The sequence below is a fragment of the Cydia strobilella genome, chromosome Z, assembly GCF_947568885.1.
Source record: "Cydia strobilella chromosome Z, ilCydStro3.1, whole genome shotgun sequence".
Lineage (NCBI taxonomy): Eukaryota > Metazoa > Arthropoda > Insecta > Lepidoptera > Tortricidae > Cydia > Cydia strobilella.
Window position 1 is genome coordinate 52,903,044 of NC_086068.1, and position 17,630 is coordinate 52,920,673.

Here is a 17,630-nt window from a genome sequence, read left to right on the forward strand (position 1 = left end):
GAAATCTATACATTTTGATCAAGTCGCTCAAGTGGGGCGACGCGAATGGTAGGTTCGTGCGACTCCATCAAAATGTATACACTTGAATGAGTCTGTCCTGGACGACGGCGGCCGCGGCGGTGGGCGGCGACGTTCGCAATCCGCGGCCTTAAACGCCTAAGGTATAAATTGATTTAAAAAGGTTCATTATGTATATTCTTAAAATTAAATGAAGAAACATCGCTTTTCTAACTAGCCCACAAAAGATATTACAGACGGAGAGCTAGACCCTAAAAACGGTACATGACAATGAGAGTAACGAAACTTGACAGTTTGCTATACTTTTCTTACTAGAGTGGAGCCAAGCCTCTGGCAGCCATTCATAGGTGGAGGTTACATAATGCATGCCACTTCTAGGATGCAAGCTTATGAGTTTTGGGTTTGATGTAGTTTTAAATGTTAAAGTATTATGTATTCAATTCAAATGTAAGAGCTGCCAGACGCCTGGATCCAGTAATGGATGTTGCTCTCAATCTCCCGAACCATTTTCAGTGGGACTAGTTCTTAGTCTATTACATAAAATCAGTTACAAAAGTATAAAAATAGCAGTTTCACTAGATGTGGTTATAACAGTCTCATATCTTTTGTATACTCGTAGTAAATACTTCCGTTGCTCCCATACTGGCTATTATATAACGCTATATAATATCGTGTGACAGAGACAATATGATAGTATTGATGTTTGTGTGTGTGTGTTATATTAATTTTATTATGTTACTCCTGTCACACGATGTTATATAACTAACTTAGCACTCTCTGATATGGCATGAAATTAAATTATTAACTTTCACAACTTCATATCATGTATAGAATCAACATTTGCATCACGAAACATGAAGGTACAAGACGTATGGGAAAAAGAGTTGATTTGGTTTTAATTGAAAATTGGACGATACTAAACAAATGTAACTGTATTCTACTGGAAAATGATTTAAATTTCATTGAACTGAATAAGTAGGTACCTACAGGTAGGATAGGACCATGAGCCTTAGTAGAGGTTTGGAAAAAAATGTGTAATAATATAACTACACAATACTTTAATTGTGTTTTTGATGTTCAATAATTTAAAATAATTAATATAAGTAATAAATTATAATCATTGGTTTAACTCATTAGTTTCGTAATTCCTTGGCACTATTTCTTCAGGTTACCTACTTAAAAAAGTATCTACCTTGTACCTTTCGACTTATTATTGTAATGCTGATTTTAATTCTTGTGTATTTTTTTGTGTCTTTGATAAATTTACAGCATATTGCCTGAGCGACAATATATATGACATTTTCTAGAGGCAGCTATCCCACCGCCGACGATGAGCGAAAATCTTGTAGCCATGAGAAAATCTTTTCTATTTAAAAAGTTCTCACTGTCAGTACGAAAATGTCCATTACATTTATTTATATGGGATTTATCTACATGTACGTTTCTTGCGCGAGAAAACAGTCGACCGCTAGTCGCTTTTTCGTCACCGGTTGAATAGAACCCATATGCATATGCTTATGAATTATATTTTAAGGCGCGAATATTAATAACTTGTATGGGTCTGGTCGCTAAACACGTTAACAATAAAAAATACAGAACGCACCTATTTAACGTGCATGTAATATTTCCATACCTGTAATTAACGTACACTTGTTGTTCGTTATGTTATGATACAACCTTTAGCGTCCACACCCATAGGTATGAATATAGCTAAGACCAAATTAATGTTAGCTCTTATATGAATTTAAAATTATTGATAAATTACAATGTCAATGAGATGTACGTAATATAAAATGGAATTTTTAATACATACATAAAGTATAATTTTAACAAAGCCATGCTCCGTGATGAATTGTTATACGATACATAAATAGTCAGTAACAAAGTGCATTATTTTAGACACAATGGTCAATAACCACATACATACAATCAAAAAGACTTCGAATTATAAGATTATAACTAGGAAATACTTAAATCAAAATTTCCTACAATAGAAATTTGTAATACCTACGAATTCCTGACATAAAAGTATATCGAGAGTTCGCCGAGTTTGTTAATTTAAAAACATTAGGAACAGGTCTAACATGAAATCGTTTCAATTACCCCACTCACTGCCAGCGCGAGCTACGCGCTACGAGTGTAGACGATAACACGCGTTTTGCGCTTAGTAGCGTTAACCGCCTACGGACAGAGAACCCGCCTTGCGGGTCGCTGTGCAGTGAATGTGCTTAACATTTATAAAGTATAACAGCAGTGTACACACATTAGTTAAGGAAACCCACAGTGGTAAGTTAAATAAGCGCTACGCTAGACAAAAATAACCATTCTGGATTACTTGAACTATAACGGATAGATAGCCCTATTATTATTGCCACATTAAAAATATTGATTATATTCATATGATAGGACACCGCACTTCTCAACAAGTCTTGCTTGCAACGTTTAAGTATACTCATTTGATTACACCACGTTAAATTCATAATAAGGGATAATAACATCTTATCACATGCTCGCAAATTAATAAGACACAATCACACCTGATTTTCATATAGGTAATACTAATTTCATTTCAACGATCCTAAATTATGCTAACTTTAATTATAACCTACAGACCGCAACATAATAACGCTTAAATAAATAGAATTAAAGCAATATACAGAGAAATAGGATATTATATATTTACAGTGCAGCGTATCACAAGATGGCGGCGAAGGAGTTCAAAATGGTCGTCCGTTCTGTGGTCGCTCGGGCAACTTCGGCGGCACGTTCGGGACAGGTCGGCTACACACGAAAAACAGCATTAATTAAATATCCTTCGTCATTTAACAAAACCAGGTTTGTTTTATCTCAAAAAAGCTGGTTACAACAGTTGTTAACCCATTTTTGTAAGATAAAACATCTTCGTTACATATAATACATACAACTAATTCTAAAAATATACAAGTATTGGAGACAGAACAGTACAGTGGTGGGGCGTCAAACAACCTGAGTCTCATAGTTGTATTAAAACAGATTTAATTAATATTGTCTTCGGTTACCGCGATAGTTAATCATGAAATAAAACTATGAAAACGGATTATATCGCGTATATTGAATTTATAATACATCCAGACGTTTCGAACCCTTTACAGCGTTCGTGGTCAACGGGTGACTGAGGAAAAACTACAAAGTGCAAAAATACTCACACACTAAAAATAACGAACCATCATAGACTATAAACTTTAAGGCTGGTTGTACATGCAAAATCGGTTCATAAGGCTAGTTATACAATACAATTATTTCCAAGTAAATATATATATAAAAACCGGCCAAGTGCGAGTCGGACTCGCGCACGAAGGGTTCCGTACCATTACGGAAAAAAACAGCAAAAAAATCACGTTTGTTGTATGGGAGCCCCATTTAAATATTTATATTATTCTGTTTTTAGTATTTGTTGTTATAGCGGCAATAGAAATACATCATCTGTGAAAATTTCAACTGTCTAGCTATCACGGTTCATGAGATACAGCCTGGTGACAGACAGACGGACAGACGGACCGACGCACAGACGGACAGCGGAGTCTTAGTAATAGGGTCACGTTTTTACCCTTTGGGTACGGAACCCTAAAAACTACGCCGGCTCCAACCCTACACCTCGGACCCGAGAAGATTTAATTCCCTCCTAAATTTCCACCGATTCTGCATGTACAACCAGCCTTAAAGTTTATAGTCTATGATGGTTCATTATTTTTAGTATGTGGGTATTTTTGCACTTAGTAGTTTTTCCTCAGTCACCCGTTGACCACGAACGCTGTAAAAGGTTAGAAACGTCGGGATGTATTATAAATTCAATGTACGCGATAAAATCCGTTTTCATAGTGTTATTTCATGAGATTTAATTTAAAAAAAACAACATATTTTTTTATCTGTTGTCTGCTGCCACCCCTCTGGGCCAGTAAGACAGAAACAATATGTACAACATTTTTTTAAAACCTAACACAGAGCTGTAAGCTAAGCAAGCAGGTGTTTGTTTAGGACGTTTAGGTTACAATGCAAACACTAAGCGCCACTTGCACCATCCCACTAACCCGGGGTTAAACCGTTAACCAGTGTCAAATTGTACTGGCAACCATGGTAACCCGGGGTTAGTGGAATGGAGCAAGTGAGCCTAAATACCAAAGACGTGCATTCTAACATTGAATTTCAGTAACTTAAGGGCTAATTAGATAAAATAAATGTGTAAACCCTTGTTACCTTTATATCATATCATCATTTATTCAGTAATAGTCATACATTGTCATATATAAAGTCATACATAAGGCATAAGGGTGTCAGAAATTATGCAAAATTCAACCTTATTACTTGTATACAAAATAATGTAAAAAATCAGGTGGGAAATATATTCCCTCTGCCTTATAAAGGCTTAACATGTTCCTTATTATTATGTATATGATAATGCATAACTAGTTTCATGCAAATAAATCTCTACGCCGTTTCCTATACCTACGTACACGTGGTTTGTACTAAAGCAATAATACGCCAAACGCATGCATCGTTCCCTGACTTCGTTCGCTAGGCAAGCAGGTGCCAGACTCAGTCGTATGAAAGCCAATTACGTGCCTATGCATATCTTCATGTAAATGGGCTAATCTGATAGAACAAATCTTACACTTTCAGTGGGTAATCGCATTTACCCTCTAGCGGCTCACGATACAAGAAAAGTTGGCATCCGTTGGATCCGAAACCGAACGAAATAAAACAAATGCAACATTGTTCCAATTAAAAATGATTTAAATTTGAAGGTAATTAGTATTAGTATCAAGGGACGACCGAGCTTAAACTATAATACAACGACAAGTTATTTGCTAAACTAAACTGTACTACTGCAAACAGATTGCGCCCTGTTCTTTACTATACAATCAGCAGCGTAGATGGCAACACCGCTTACGAAACACCGAAATTGATACAGATTTTTATGTGACTTTCTAAGTGACCGTGTCTCTGCAGACTAATGTTAATCTTAAACCACTGATATTCTAGTATACGACATAATACCGATCTCAGAGAAGCTCATTTACATGATTCTACAACCACAGATATAGTGAGAAAAACTTGCCCATTTTAAAGTGTTAGTTTTCTCCTAGCCAGTGGGAAAGTTTTTTTACTAGACCTGCACCTTCACTTACTTGAATTACATTATAATGTAATGTATAATTATTTATTTAACCAAGCTTAGTTATTATATTTATTTAATAATGACTAAGTTCATAATTCAGTAAACACGTCTTAACATAGCTTGGTAAAACAATACGTGCCTATTTCGTTGCACTACTCTATATCTTGTATTTACCGTAATTAAAAGTAAGCTTACCTAAATTTCCCGTAGAATATTGCATCCAAAATTTACTCTTACTTATATAAAGCCAAAATTACTTTATATGCGAATAACTACTGGAATAAATCAAACATCTCTGGTACACATATAGCGTTTAATTACTCTATTTATACAGCATAAGATTAACAATATTCATAAACTATATCAAATCCAACAATCACTGCCTATACCTTTATTCGATGGTACGCTAACGCTATTAACAATAGAGAGAGAGCAAAACGTTAGATGATTTATTACAACTATTGTATCATATTCGTCTATTTAATATCGATAGAGCAATGCATGGCTACAGCGCTAAATACTTGTGATGTAGGAACTCGGTTCTGGCAGCCGCAGCTGCACCACCTCGCGGACGCCGTGGAGGCGCGCAGCGACATACATCGTGCTCGGCCTCGACAAACTTCCACTGGGCGCTTAATCACTGAACGTGGACGCAAGCGAACGATGGAACGCTGACATTATGAATATGATTCAAATTCAAATGCCCATAAACTTTTAAATGTTACATTTAATAACGAATTCATATTGTATCACCGGGGTAAAACATTCTAATAATTGACCAAATATATTGCTATAATAGAAGATACATGTTATCGGCAGTTGCCATCGCGGGATTCGCGGATACATACCGCACCCATACATCCCAACAATAATTAAGCTGTTTTGGGTTCGTCAATGAGTACGAGGTACAAAAATCTTATGAGTACTTGTTACAAGTACCTGGCATTTTACGAGTATATTATACAATTATGTACAATACCACATACTTTAACGAATACTCATAAGATTGTTATGCTTATGACTATATTCCGTACTCTAGTCTTTGCCCGCCGGTCTCGTTTTTATTTGCGATGTGTGATCATAATCTTCATCGAGTGATAATGTCACGGTAAGGGCCACTGATTTTCCTAAGTACTACAAATATTGTGAATCGAACGTGATTAGATATAATAAACCAAGCTGGGGTACACGTCGTATATTAAATGCATAAATAGACACGTTGCGTCACTACTAGAGACGGAAGAGTAACGTGAGTCTCGTCTGGTCAAGTTCAATGCTACGAAACACCTAGACACTGAGGTGAGAACGAGTTGCAACAACTGCATCTATGCAGCTAGCTCTACGCGAACATAGTGTCGAGTGCACCAAAGACAAATAAACACTCTCGTCTTAATATAATGCGTTCATACAACTCTAGCACATATACAAAACAATATGATATGCTCGATAGTCCCCTAGCGCGGCACAGAGCGGCTTGCGGAGGACGGGCGGCCCCGAACGACGCGTGCCTACAGGTCTTCCGGTTATCGATGTCGCGGAACCTATCGCAGGCGGCAGACCGATATACTAGATATTCGCCGGTGCGACCAAGAAGAGGTCACACCACTCACTCGAGACGCGCGGGGCGCGCTGTCGCAGCAAACGGCCCTTCGTGCAGCTCATCTACACAATTCTTTATACACTTATAATAAGCCACTCAATGTAACATTTACAATTAATTACATTAAATAAAGTTAATTACAGATTCAATAATATTTATAATAATAAAGATTACATACGCAATCCGTATCGTGGAATATCCGTACAGCTAATCATAAATAGCACTCTTCAAAAATAATTTCATCAAATATAATACTGAATTCATCCATTGCCATATTGAGAATTTTATACTTAACACGAATTTGGTTCGATTTCATACACGTTAAGTACTAAATTTTAAAAGATCTTATTGCTTTTACGAATGTATACCGGTACAACGAATTCTTAAATAACTGAAATCGTGTGCGATCTTCAGAAAACCTCATCGTCTGGTCACTTCTGATTGAGCAAGTTTTCTTAGGCATACTGTGAATTACATTTTATTGGAGTTTAGTAGGTCAGGGCGAAGGCATAATCTTAGCGACGTTATCATAAAATGGTAACATTGATAACGAATCACTACTGATCTAACTGTTAATATGTGCACAACAGTCATGTTAGTCAGGCACACTCGGGTACCGTCCGGAAGCAACTTTTCACGAACAACAAAAGCTTAACTGTTAGTGTCGCGCACACACTACACAAAATCTCGATCTCGGACAACACCAGTAAGCGTAACAAATGGGTGGACACATTGGTAATTTGCGGCAACGATGCTTATTTATCTACTGCGTGTCTTATATGAGATACGATAATGTTATTACTGTATCAAATATTTGTATAGAAATTAATATTTCAATATTTTTGAAAAAACCGACTGACAAATCTATACAAGTAGTGTTGGCGATGTCGGAGTGGGATCGGCTCGACACGTCGTACAATGTGGTAACACGATAACGCTTGCGGGTACGAGTTGTGCGTTCGGGTTAGTGTGGCTCGGTCGCCGCGCCCAGAGGCGCCGGCGGGGCGCCCGTGAGCGCGGCTGGCGGCCCGCTTTACTTGAATCTGGCGAAGGCGGAGTTGAGCTCGTTCATGGCGGCGTTGGTGACGGCCTGCCCCACGGCCTGGTTGATCTGCTGTCGCATGTGCGGCGGCATGTGGTTCATGGCCGCGTTCGCCGCGCCCGCCGCCTGCATCGCGCCCGCCGCGCCGCCCGCGCCCGGCCGCCTGCACCCAACCCACATCAATAACTACCCACACACACACACACACCTCATAACCTAAACTAAAAACATACTGACTTTGCCGTCACACGAACGTCGGGACGTCTTCCATACTTACGACATTTACTGAAAATTATAAACTTGTTGGCCCCTAATTTATAAACATAAACAATGATTCTCACAGCTTCTCTGTAAGACATTTTCAGAGTAATGTAACCGCCATAATTGATACATTAATTAATAACACGAAAGTTCAAAGTAAGTAAGTATTATTCTTACAGGGCAACTGTGAATACAGTAATATTTTCAGTACACGCGCGACTTTTTACAATATACAAGAAGATAAACTCCTGCTAAAGCGGATATTCCGTGCTACCACTACGAGGGAGTGCTCTACTTTGAACTCGCGTCGCGTCCGCCGATCCGGCGGGAAATAAAATTACTTGACAATTAGTTAATGAAAAGACAGAAAAAGTTTTGAAGACCACACACAAATCAATGTGCAAAAAAATACATGCAGTGATTGACATTAATATAATAATATATGATAATTATCAAAGAATGACTCCAAGGAAAATACTTTTCTAACAATACTTTTGTAACATGATTTAAATTAAAAATAGTAAAATGCTTAAAAAACATAATGCAATCTCTCTTTGTTTCCTCGTTTTCTCCCCGAAGTGTAAGAGAACAAACAGTGTATAGATAAAATGCTGATGACTCCTAACATGTCATTATAGGCTATAATATAATTATCTCTCTGAAGGCAGCCGTTTTGAACGTGAACCAGTATCGTTGTGCACACAACCTCTTGGTGACCGAACAATACAATCGTATCAATTTATTGCTATTGTCTTGTCACTACTATTCCGTGAAACAAACGGGACAGGCTGCCTGAAGGAGATCTTGAAAGCAAACATGTATATGTAAGTATTTGTATACATATAGGTATATGTTTGAGTACATGATAAATTCACTATTCATTTAATAATCTTTGGAAGCAATATTTTTTTCAGACGTATCATAAGTATAGATCGTATTATATTATAACTAATAAATAATGTATGTAACATATGTATATTTATTTTCTAGGTTTCCGAGCAGTTGTTAACTTATTACATTTATTGCGATAAATGATTATTTCACTGCTTTCTACGTTAACTCACAACAGACAAATTCTTTGACAATGTTCAATCTTAGACTGATGACCAATTAAACATAAAATGCTAATGTTACTGAATTATTCATAATTATTAGTGCATGACCAGATCCAGGAGAACGCTAGCGTTTATCGCAGATATAAGCACCCAGTGTTTAATAGACCCGTATTAAAAACAGCACCCAAAGCTTGAACGCTGTCTTACTTACATACTTGCGTAAAAGCATTCCTGCATGTGTGAATACTGTTCCTACGTTCCGTCTAAATCAACCATTAGTTAAACGGCGAAGTGCGCTAGCGTCCTCTTGGTTCGTGAATATGTGTCTTAGAAAGAAATTAAACTGTATTAAGTTAACAATCGCGTCAGAGTTAGTACCTTTAGGTTCGTACGTAACTTAAGTTAGTTAGTTAGTGGGCAGACGACGGGCTGGCTCGCTTAGCGCCGCCTGCGAAAACAACCACACACTCAACATTTGAAAATGTTTGCGCTCAATTTGTAGAACATACTTGATCGACCTTGGAATTCAGTCACGAATACATTATTATCAACCTTTTACAATTGTATCGTTTCACTTTTGCATAATTACTATGACGAAGAGGCATAATCAAATATGTACCTTGGCACAAACTATTTACAAAACCTTATATTGCACAAAATAAGCTATTCCATAAATTTCAATATATTAATATGTTATAAATTACATATATGTACTAACACGATAAGCTGATTTAGGTATACAAAAAAATACTAGGTACACCTATTTATGCATATTATGGCTGTTACATCACCCATACAAATGCTCCAAAAAAGCGAAGCTCGTGAAAGTTATACGAGAGAAGATTCTCGTCGAACTATTGACTAATCGCGTTATCATAAGTTAAATCGTTATTATCTGTTACTCACAAGTTAAATCCATTAAACAAGAAAGTACCTTTCCATTACCATACAACCAAGCAAATTTATTTAGTTTACGTAAAAAAAACTTCAAGGTTTAGATGATTCAAATCAGCAAACTACTCATTTTCAATCACTCATTAATTAAGAATCATATAAGTTCTAAATCCCAGGCAAGTAACTATCAAATGCAAATGCACCTCCACCAATAATGTGTAGCACTTATTAATGCTAAAGTTTTGATGACAAACTGGGTAATAATGAGATTGATTTATCTCCAAGAAAATATCCTCAATCACTTAATAATTTTTACGTCATAGATTAACTTAAATCATGTGTAGTTATTTAAAGTGTTTAATGTGTGAGAGCCATATCGACAAATAAAATTTATACTCGAAAGCATAATATCACACAATTCAACTTCGTGGTCGGTGACGACGGCTAAACATGAACTTATATAGCGCTCGTCTCCTACTGGAGTATGGTGTCAACACTACGTCATGTCATATGCGAACTAGGTTTGGACTAAATTTCAAGTCATCCATTTATGACACCTTTGTAAATATTTTTGACATCGATAATTTTGAGCGTAACTGTGACTTGCCCTAATATTTTCAAACCCGTATAACCTTAATATCGAAAAGTTAAGAGAGCTGTTTCATAGTAGGTATAATAGTAGCATTTGTACTCACGTCGGTATGAGCGGGGCAGGCAGGCCTCCGCCGGGTTGCGGCCGGCCGCCAGGGGGTGGCGGTGCCGCACCACCGGGCCGCGACGGCAGCGGGGGCGCCGGCCGGCCTGTGCCTGCGCCGGGCGGGGGCGGAGCACCACGTTGTCCCATCGAGCCTGCAAATTTATATTTTAATGATAATTTGTTCGCAGACCTGGTACAAGTTAGGATGATTGATTGATGAAGACTTGCCTTGCTGAGCAGGCGCGGCGCGTCTCGGGCCGCCGGGCGAGGGTGGCGACAGGCGCGGGTTGGAGTCGAGCCGGCTCTCGAGCCAGTCGTTCTTGACGGGCGGCGGCACGGGCGTGCTCACGGTCGCCATCGACACGTCGCCGATGATGTGGAGCGCCTCCTTGCACGCGTGGTACATGCGGAGCATCTCCTCACGTTTCAGCGCTTCCTCGGGTGATTCTTCCATCATTTGCGACTGAAAAACACGTTAACATTAAGGTATAGTCGGGTACTGTTTGGTAACTGGCGACGCATTTTGTAGCGGTGGACCTAATCTTAATGTTATCGGGGGCCCTTGCGGATACACTTCGACCGGGGATCTTTTGTGTAATTGCCCCTTCAAGAACTACCTTGTGCCTACTCAAGACCTTGTTCGACCATCTCCATGTGTTGGATGATAAAAGTCACAGAATGCCTACTGCAAAGTCCTTCATTCTCAGTCTAGCGAGGGCCCGACATTTACACAGCGATGGGCCTAAAGTGCGCACGAAATGCTTTTAGGAAAAAAAACAGCGACTTGACAACAAGTATTAACCAGTTTCTATTTGTACCTATTCAGAGATCAAGCTTAAGTTAAATCAGTCAAAGGGAAGAATAAGGTCAGCATATTTGCTTGTTTTTCATTGATTGATCTAACCCTAATGCCCAGAAATATTCTTGACTCTGAGAATGTACATGAAAAATATTCAATATAAGAATTCATTTTTGATTCACTGGGCAAATTTTAACATACTACTTTATCTACCATACCTGATCACCGGACGCGTACAAATGCGCCAGCAGCTCCCCGTTGATGAAATCTTTGGCGTTGTTGATGATCAACATCATGATCGTCTTGGGCACTAGGTCGCGCGTGGTCTTGGTCACGATGCGCATGTACGAGTCCACCAGGTTGCGGATGGTCTCCACCTGCCGCTCGAGCTGCGGGTCCATGCTGCTGGAGCCGCCGGTATCCGAGCTCTGGAATAAACCGTGCGTCTCGTGACAAATACAAACATGATGAATTTTCAAACGAACTTGATCATGTTTACAGTTCCGTGGAAGATATTAACACCTAACGCATAGTGCTCAATTTTAATCGGAAAAATGTTAAAATCGGATGTCGCTTATTGTAAGGACCGCACAGCGAGGAATGATGAGAAATAATAGTTACAGTTTCGGAGAATCGATCTGTACACAGGACCCTGCTAATATGATGAGATAAGTGAATAAGGCAATAGTGCAAGGCGGGCTTAGACCATTGAATATTCGGGTTAAAGATATGAATGGCCAGTCTGGCTTGTTAGCGAAGTTTGTAATTACAAAAGGGACTAAAGTGAACATGTTACTGAAGAATTTTTTATGGCAATACACGATAAGTCGCTGTAGGCATGCCCTCAACCCTGAATACGATACCGTTACAAGCCTCATCTCGCCTCAACTATGTCTGGACTGTACAAGAACATGCGATTGCTAGTGGGTTATTCAGATGGCATTTTTATGGCACTATGCGTAAACGTTCTAACTCTTAGGTTTGTTAATTGTATTTACCTTATAGTAAGTTGGAGATGAGCAAAGAATAATTAACACAAAATATTCCAACATAGTTTTCTTTGGTCATGATGCGTAGATTGCGTGCTAGTGCCGTCTTTATACAAGAGAGTCCAACAGCGTATTCAATGTCCTCATACCTATCTATAGGAAACCGTTTGCGCCAAAAGCCTTGTTTTAGAATAGAATAGAACATTTTTATTCAACATCACATGAAATGGCAGAGTTCAGAGAGAGAAGAGAGAGAGTTGTTCGAGAGTTTTGGTTCTAAAAGACTGATCTAGCCTGGTTCCATAAAATAGCTTAAGCTTATTGGTATTTGGTCGTAGTCAGTTATATGGGAGTGACAGGAATCCATTACATCTTTCAGCTAATTAAAAGAAACCAGAATACTCTTGCAAAAACAAAACATAACATATCACAATGTGATGATAGTTGACTAACATTCAAAAGATACAAATTTATAAAAGTACAGTTTCAGATTGACAAATTGTTTTAATATATTTTATTTTATTTTATTTCATTAATTTAACTATGATATTATTTTCCGGTATTACTTAATATTTGTTTATTTACATCCATAATCATATCATAAAATCCCAAACTTATATTCAGAAACTATAAGCTAACGGCCTATTAAGAAACCTGTATTTGTGGTGGCAATTAGTGGTTTAATTTAAAAAAACGACATATGCGTGGCATGCGTGCAAAAGTATTCATTTACCGCCATTTAACGTTCAGTTTATCTTTTAATTAGCTTGTAAGTACAAAATTAATTTGTTTTGATTTGTTTATAAACTAAAGCAAAAAAACCGGCCAAGTGCAAGCCGGACTCGCGCACGTAGGGTTACGTACCATTACGCAAAAATCGGCAAAAAAGTCACGTTTGTTGTATGGGAGTCCCACTTAAATATGTATTTTATTCTATTTTTAGTATTTGTTGTTACAGCGGCAACAGAAATACAGCATCTGTGAAAATTTAAACTGTCTAGCTATCACGGTTCATGAGATACAGCCTGGTGACAGACGGACGGACAGACAGACAGACAGACAACGGAGTCTTAGTAATAGGGTCCCGTTTTTACCCTTTGGGTACGGAACCCTAAAAACGTGTACAATGTGCGGTAAAGATATTTCGGAGACGCCAACGCATATCCGCGAGTCCGTAACATACGGTTCCTGAATATATTCTAGAGAGCTTATAATAGGTGTGTAGATAAGGCAGTGTATGTAACTGTACATAATACGTCATTAAAACACTCGCGTGATACGTGTATTTTAGATACATACTTTTAATGCCTTTGCAGTAGCAGTCACATAAACAACTATTAAACCATCTGTTAAATCCAACCTGAAGGTAGTTGTAGTGTGTATGAAACCATAAACAACTATTAAACCATCTGTTAAATCTAACCTAAAGGTAGTTGTGGTGTGTATGATACCATAAGTACTTCTGTTTATGATCAATAGACAGTGTATCCTAATTCGTACATTTAAGTATGATAGTTCCTATGAAAAAATAGCTAAAGAGTAACAGTAGATTATTATTATCACCCGCAACAAGAGCCATTCAAGAGCAGAGCAACAAAAGCAAATTGCACTCTTTATAGGGTAAGCCCATAAAGAGTGTAACTGAGTGTGTTCCTTTAACAAACGAAACCACCATAACAACAATCGAATCAGTATTTTCTAATCCTTTTCCGCGAACTAAAAAGTACCTAACCTCCTTATTTGCAGACAAGCATTGATTTTAATTTCTCCTGACTTTCAAAATACCTAATACTAAAATTCGCTGGCCGTAGTAGTGAGTAAGCATGTAGGTGGAATCAATAAGCTTAAAGGTACAATTACTACACACTCACTGGCAGGGATGCATCATACTCTTACTTACCACTCACTCAGCACTTACGAATCTAAAAGCTGTAACAGACGGGCATATCGGACCGCGACCTTGGACCGGTCAGTATATCTCTTTTTCGCTCTCACTTATAGCTACGTCCTCAACGGACCACTTCCACTCGATCAAACAGGCCTCGCATCGGACCGTCACGCCCGTCCGTTATAGCTTTAAGTCACACGAGTTACATCAAGACCATAAAAAACAACTGTAAAACCATGAAAAAAACAACTGTAACACTTTGAATAACGCAGTGAAGTAAATAAAGAAAAAACCAAAAGAGATGATATGATGATCCATGATCAATAATGATTCCTTATGACGGTCAGCTCTATTTGCATCCTTTCAGTATTTTCATAATAGACGAACATGACGATAATAGAAGTATAACAATTTCATGTCATGCATTTATTCCTGCTGTTCAAAAAGAAATGCTCATAAATTTTCATCAAAATAGTACAACCATAGAATAACTTATACTAGAGAGGTACTGTCATAGTAAATTTTGTAACCCCAGTAAATTCACTGCCATCTGTCGACACACTTTAAAACTAAAAATGAAGATTTATAAAAATACGATAAAATGTATTTAAATATGGATAAATGATTTTTTTTATTTGCATTAATTATTTTTATGATTTTGACCCATGTTCTTTCACTGATATGCGTTTAAATTGTTAAATAACAAACGAAACCGTCAACGCCATCTATACGACAGTAAGCCAAAGCTAGTAGCGCCCTCTGAACGAGAATCAAATTTTCTTGATTTTCGAGGCACGTTTTTTCCTTAGACTGTATCCATCTATTACGGAGTTATATCTATCTTTGGTACAACACAACTCTTTTAGAAACCGTGATTTATTGCCTAATTTAATAACTAAATCATAGAAGCATTTATTTACGTAAAATGAGTTCCAAAATCTCTGCAACACGCCGAATAACCACACAAGTCTTAAATAACTGCAATACGTTATTTGCTGAGTTGCGACTCTTCATGCCTCAAAAAAAGGAATGTAACATATTTCCATCATCTTTTTAAAATTACCTGGTCTGTTTCGGAACAGGTAGGAACTAGGACAAACTTAGTTTACGCGATTAAGTCCCGTCGTTGTGAATAATAATAGGACAAACGTGACGAATAGAAACGTGTTAGTCGCGAGAAAACGCGAGAACAAGAAAGCGAGCCAGCAAGCGTTATACCAAAGATAGATATAACTCCGTAATAGATGGATACAGTCTATGGAAAAAACGTGCCTCGAAAGTCAAGAAAATTGGATTCTCGTTCAGAGGGCGCTACTAGCTTTGGCCAACTGTCGTATAGATGGCGTTGACGGTTTCGTTTGTTATTTAACAATTTTAACGCATATCAGTGAAAGAACATGGGTCAAAATCATAAAAATAATTAATGCAAATAAAAAAATCATTTATCCATATCTAAATACATTTTATCGTATTTTTAAAACTAGTTATTTTTAGTTTTAAAGTGTGTCGACAGATGGCAGTGAATTTACTGGGGTTACAAAATTTACTATGACAGTACCGCTCTAGTATAAGTTACTCTATGGTTATACAGACAGCGTCGATTATCGATAGTACCAGATAAAACACATAATGCGCTAAAACTATCTTTAGATAAGCTCGTAAAAGCTCTCTTTATTCTTCATAAACTGATGAGTAAATTGAATTTTATCCACAAGAGTGGAAAAGTAATTTGATGCCAATTTTGAGTTGATTCCTCATGTTAACTGGTTGAATTCACTTTTAAGTGATGATTATGAATGACCAATATTTAATAGTTAGCATTCATTTGGATTTGATTTTCCTCGCGTTTGTGTAAAAGAAAAATAGTTTCGGTAGCAAAGTTTGATTAACTCTCGCAACACTCAAGTCTCCACTTTTTTAACCCCTCAATACGCTCGTGGTTCAATTTCAGGATGTTTCGCCTGGTTGGATAACAATATTAGCAAGAGGAGTTAAACAACAACTTTGCCCCCTCGTAAAACAAACAGTTCTTCCTCTAACAGTTTTAGCAATAGTGAGATATCGCTACGGTTCATGTTCGAATGCAACTATCACTCTCTTAATTTGCTAATAAAATTCATATTAACCTTTTAAGGTCCATCATACAAACAAATTGTCAGTTGAGTTTGAAGTCAATCGTGAAGGAAATATGGTTGAATTTATTTTGTTTTGGAATGAAAGAAAACAAAAGAAATGCAACTCGGTTAGAATTGAAAATAGTTTATATAACATTCAAGTAATTAGTAGTACGGGTAGGACAAAGGGCCTTACGAGGATGAAGCTACTAGTGAATCGTAGATAGAAACTTTTGACGCGTGGTCCTAAAATGAAAAATGTTCACGGACAACGGTAACGACAGCATTTTAAACAGATATGTTGGAAGGAAACATTCTCCTCGGGCTGAGCATGTCTGCTAGTAGGTAAAGATGCATTTTATGAATAAGTAGAAATCATCACAGCACTACCTAGTCTCAAGAAAAAGGGAAACATTGGTTATACACAGAAACCAACTGCTAGCGGTCTATATATATATATAGCATAATAATTTATTCTTAGTATAGTATGTAGAATGGTTTTCTAAACCGTATTATAAAGGCAATATTACAATAAGCAATTAACTATTTATTAATATTTATCTACGCACATATCGTTAGTGCTCTAAAATGCGTTCAGAAACCGTAGGAAATGACCAGCATTATTACAACCAATTTTACTATGAGAACTTTGTCTGTGGTAGTAGGTAAAATATTCGCGGACATGAATGCTATAGCATTCGCGTAGTCTTTTGTTTCCTTTGGCCTATGACACATGACGTCAATTACCGTCCGCGAACGTGTTAATGTTATTACAGTATAGATTTTTGTAAGGTTCTGAGTTGAAATTTGGAACAGCTGTCAAAACTCAAGTGGGTCTCTATTCTAGTATCCATAGGTTTTAAAACAGTTATCGATACGAAAATTCAATTCAGTATAGTTGTTTTAATATAAACCGCACGACATTTGATGTCGAGTGACATGAGGTTAGGGTATTTGACTAGCTGTATATAAAAAAAATATTTTACACCATGCATGAAATAAAGCACCAGAAGATTAATAGAGAAACGTAGCAGTTATTTTTGGACACAATTTCTATTTTAAAACCCGTATAAAACAATAAAGAGTAGGTAATTTGATTGTGACGTCACATGCTAGTG

General features: G+C 37.4%; 1 protein-coding gene across 17 annotated transcripts in view; it reads right to left on the reverse strand.

The window, feature by feature from the left end:
• Nucleotides 1-2,042: 2,042 nt before the first annotated feature.
• Nucleotides 2,043-17,630, reverse strand: part of LOC134753944 (dynamin) — a 50,502-nt gene continuing 34,914 nt past the window's right edge. For 4 of the 17 annotated variants that reach the window (XM_063689956.1, XM_063689945.1, XM_063689948.1 and 1 more), the window contains 5 exons: nucleotides 11,740-11,949; nucleotides 10,951-11,185; nucleotides 10,721-10,874; nucleotides 7,811-7,978; nucleotides 2,046-2,799 (listed from right to left, as the gene is read on the reverse strand). In XM_063689956.1, the coding sequence (XP_063546026.1) occupies nucleotides 2,736-2,799; nucleotides 7,811-7,978; nucleotides 10,721-10,874; nucleotides 10,951-11,185; nucleotides 11,740-11,949 (831 nt within the window). In that variant the 3' untranslated portion in view covers nucleotides 2,046-2,735. Of the gene's footprint in view, nucleotides 2,800-5,472; nucleotides 7,979-9,037; nucleotides 9,580-10,720; nucleotides 10,875-10,950; nucleotides 11,186-11,739; nucleotides 11,950-17,630 lie in introns of those variants that run through there. The other 13 variants (XM_063689955.1, XM_063689957.1, XM_063689958.1 and 10 more) reach the window with 9 other exon arrangements.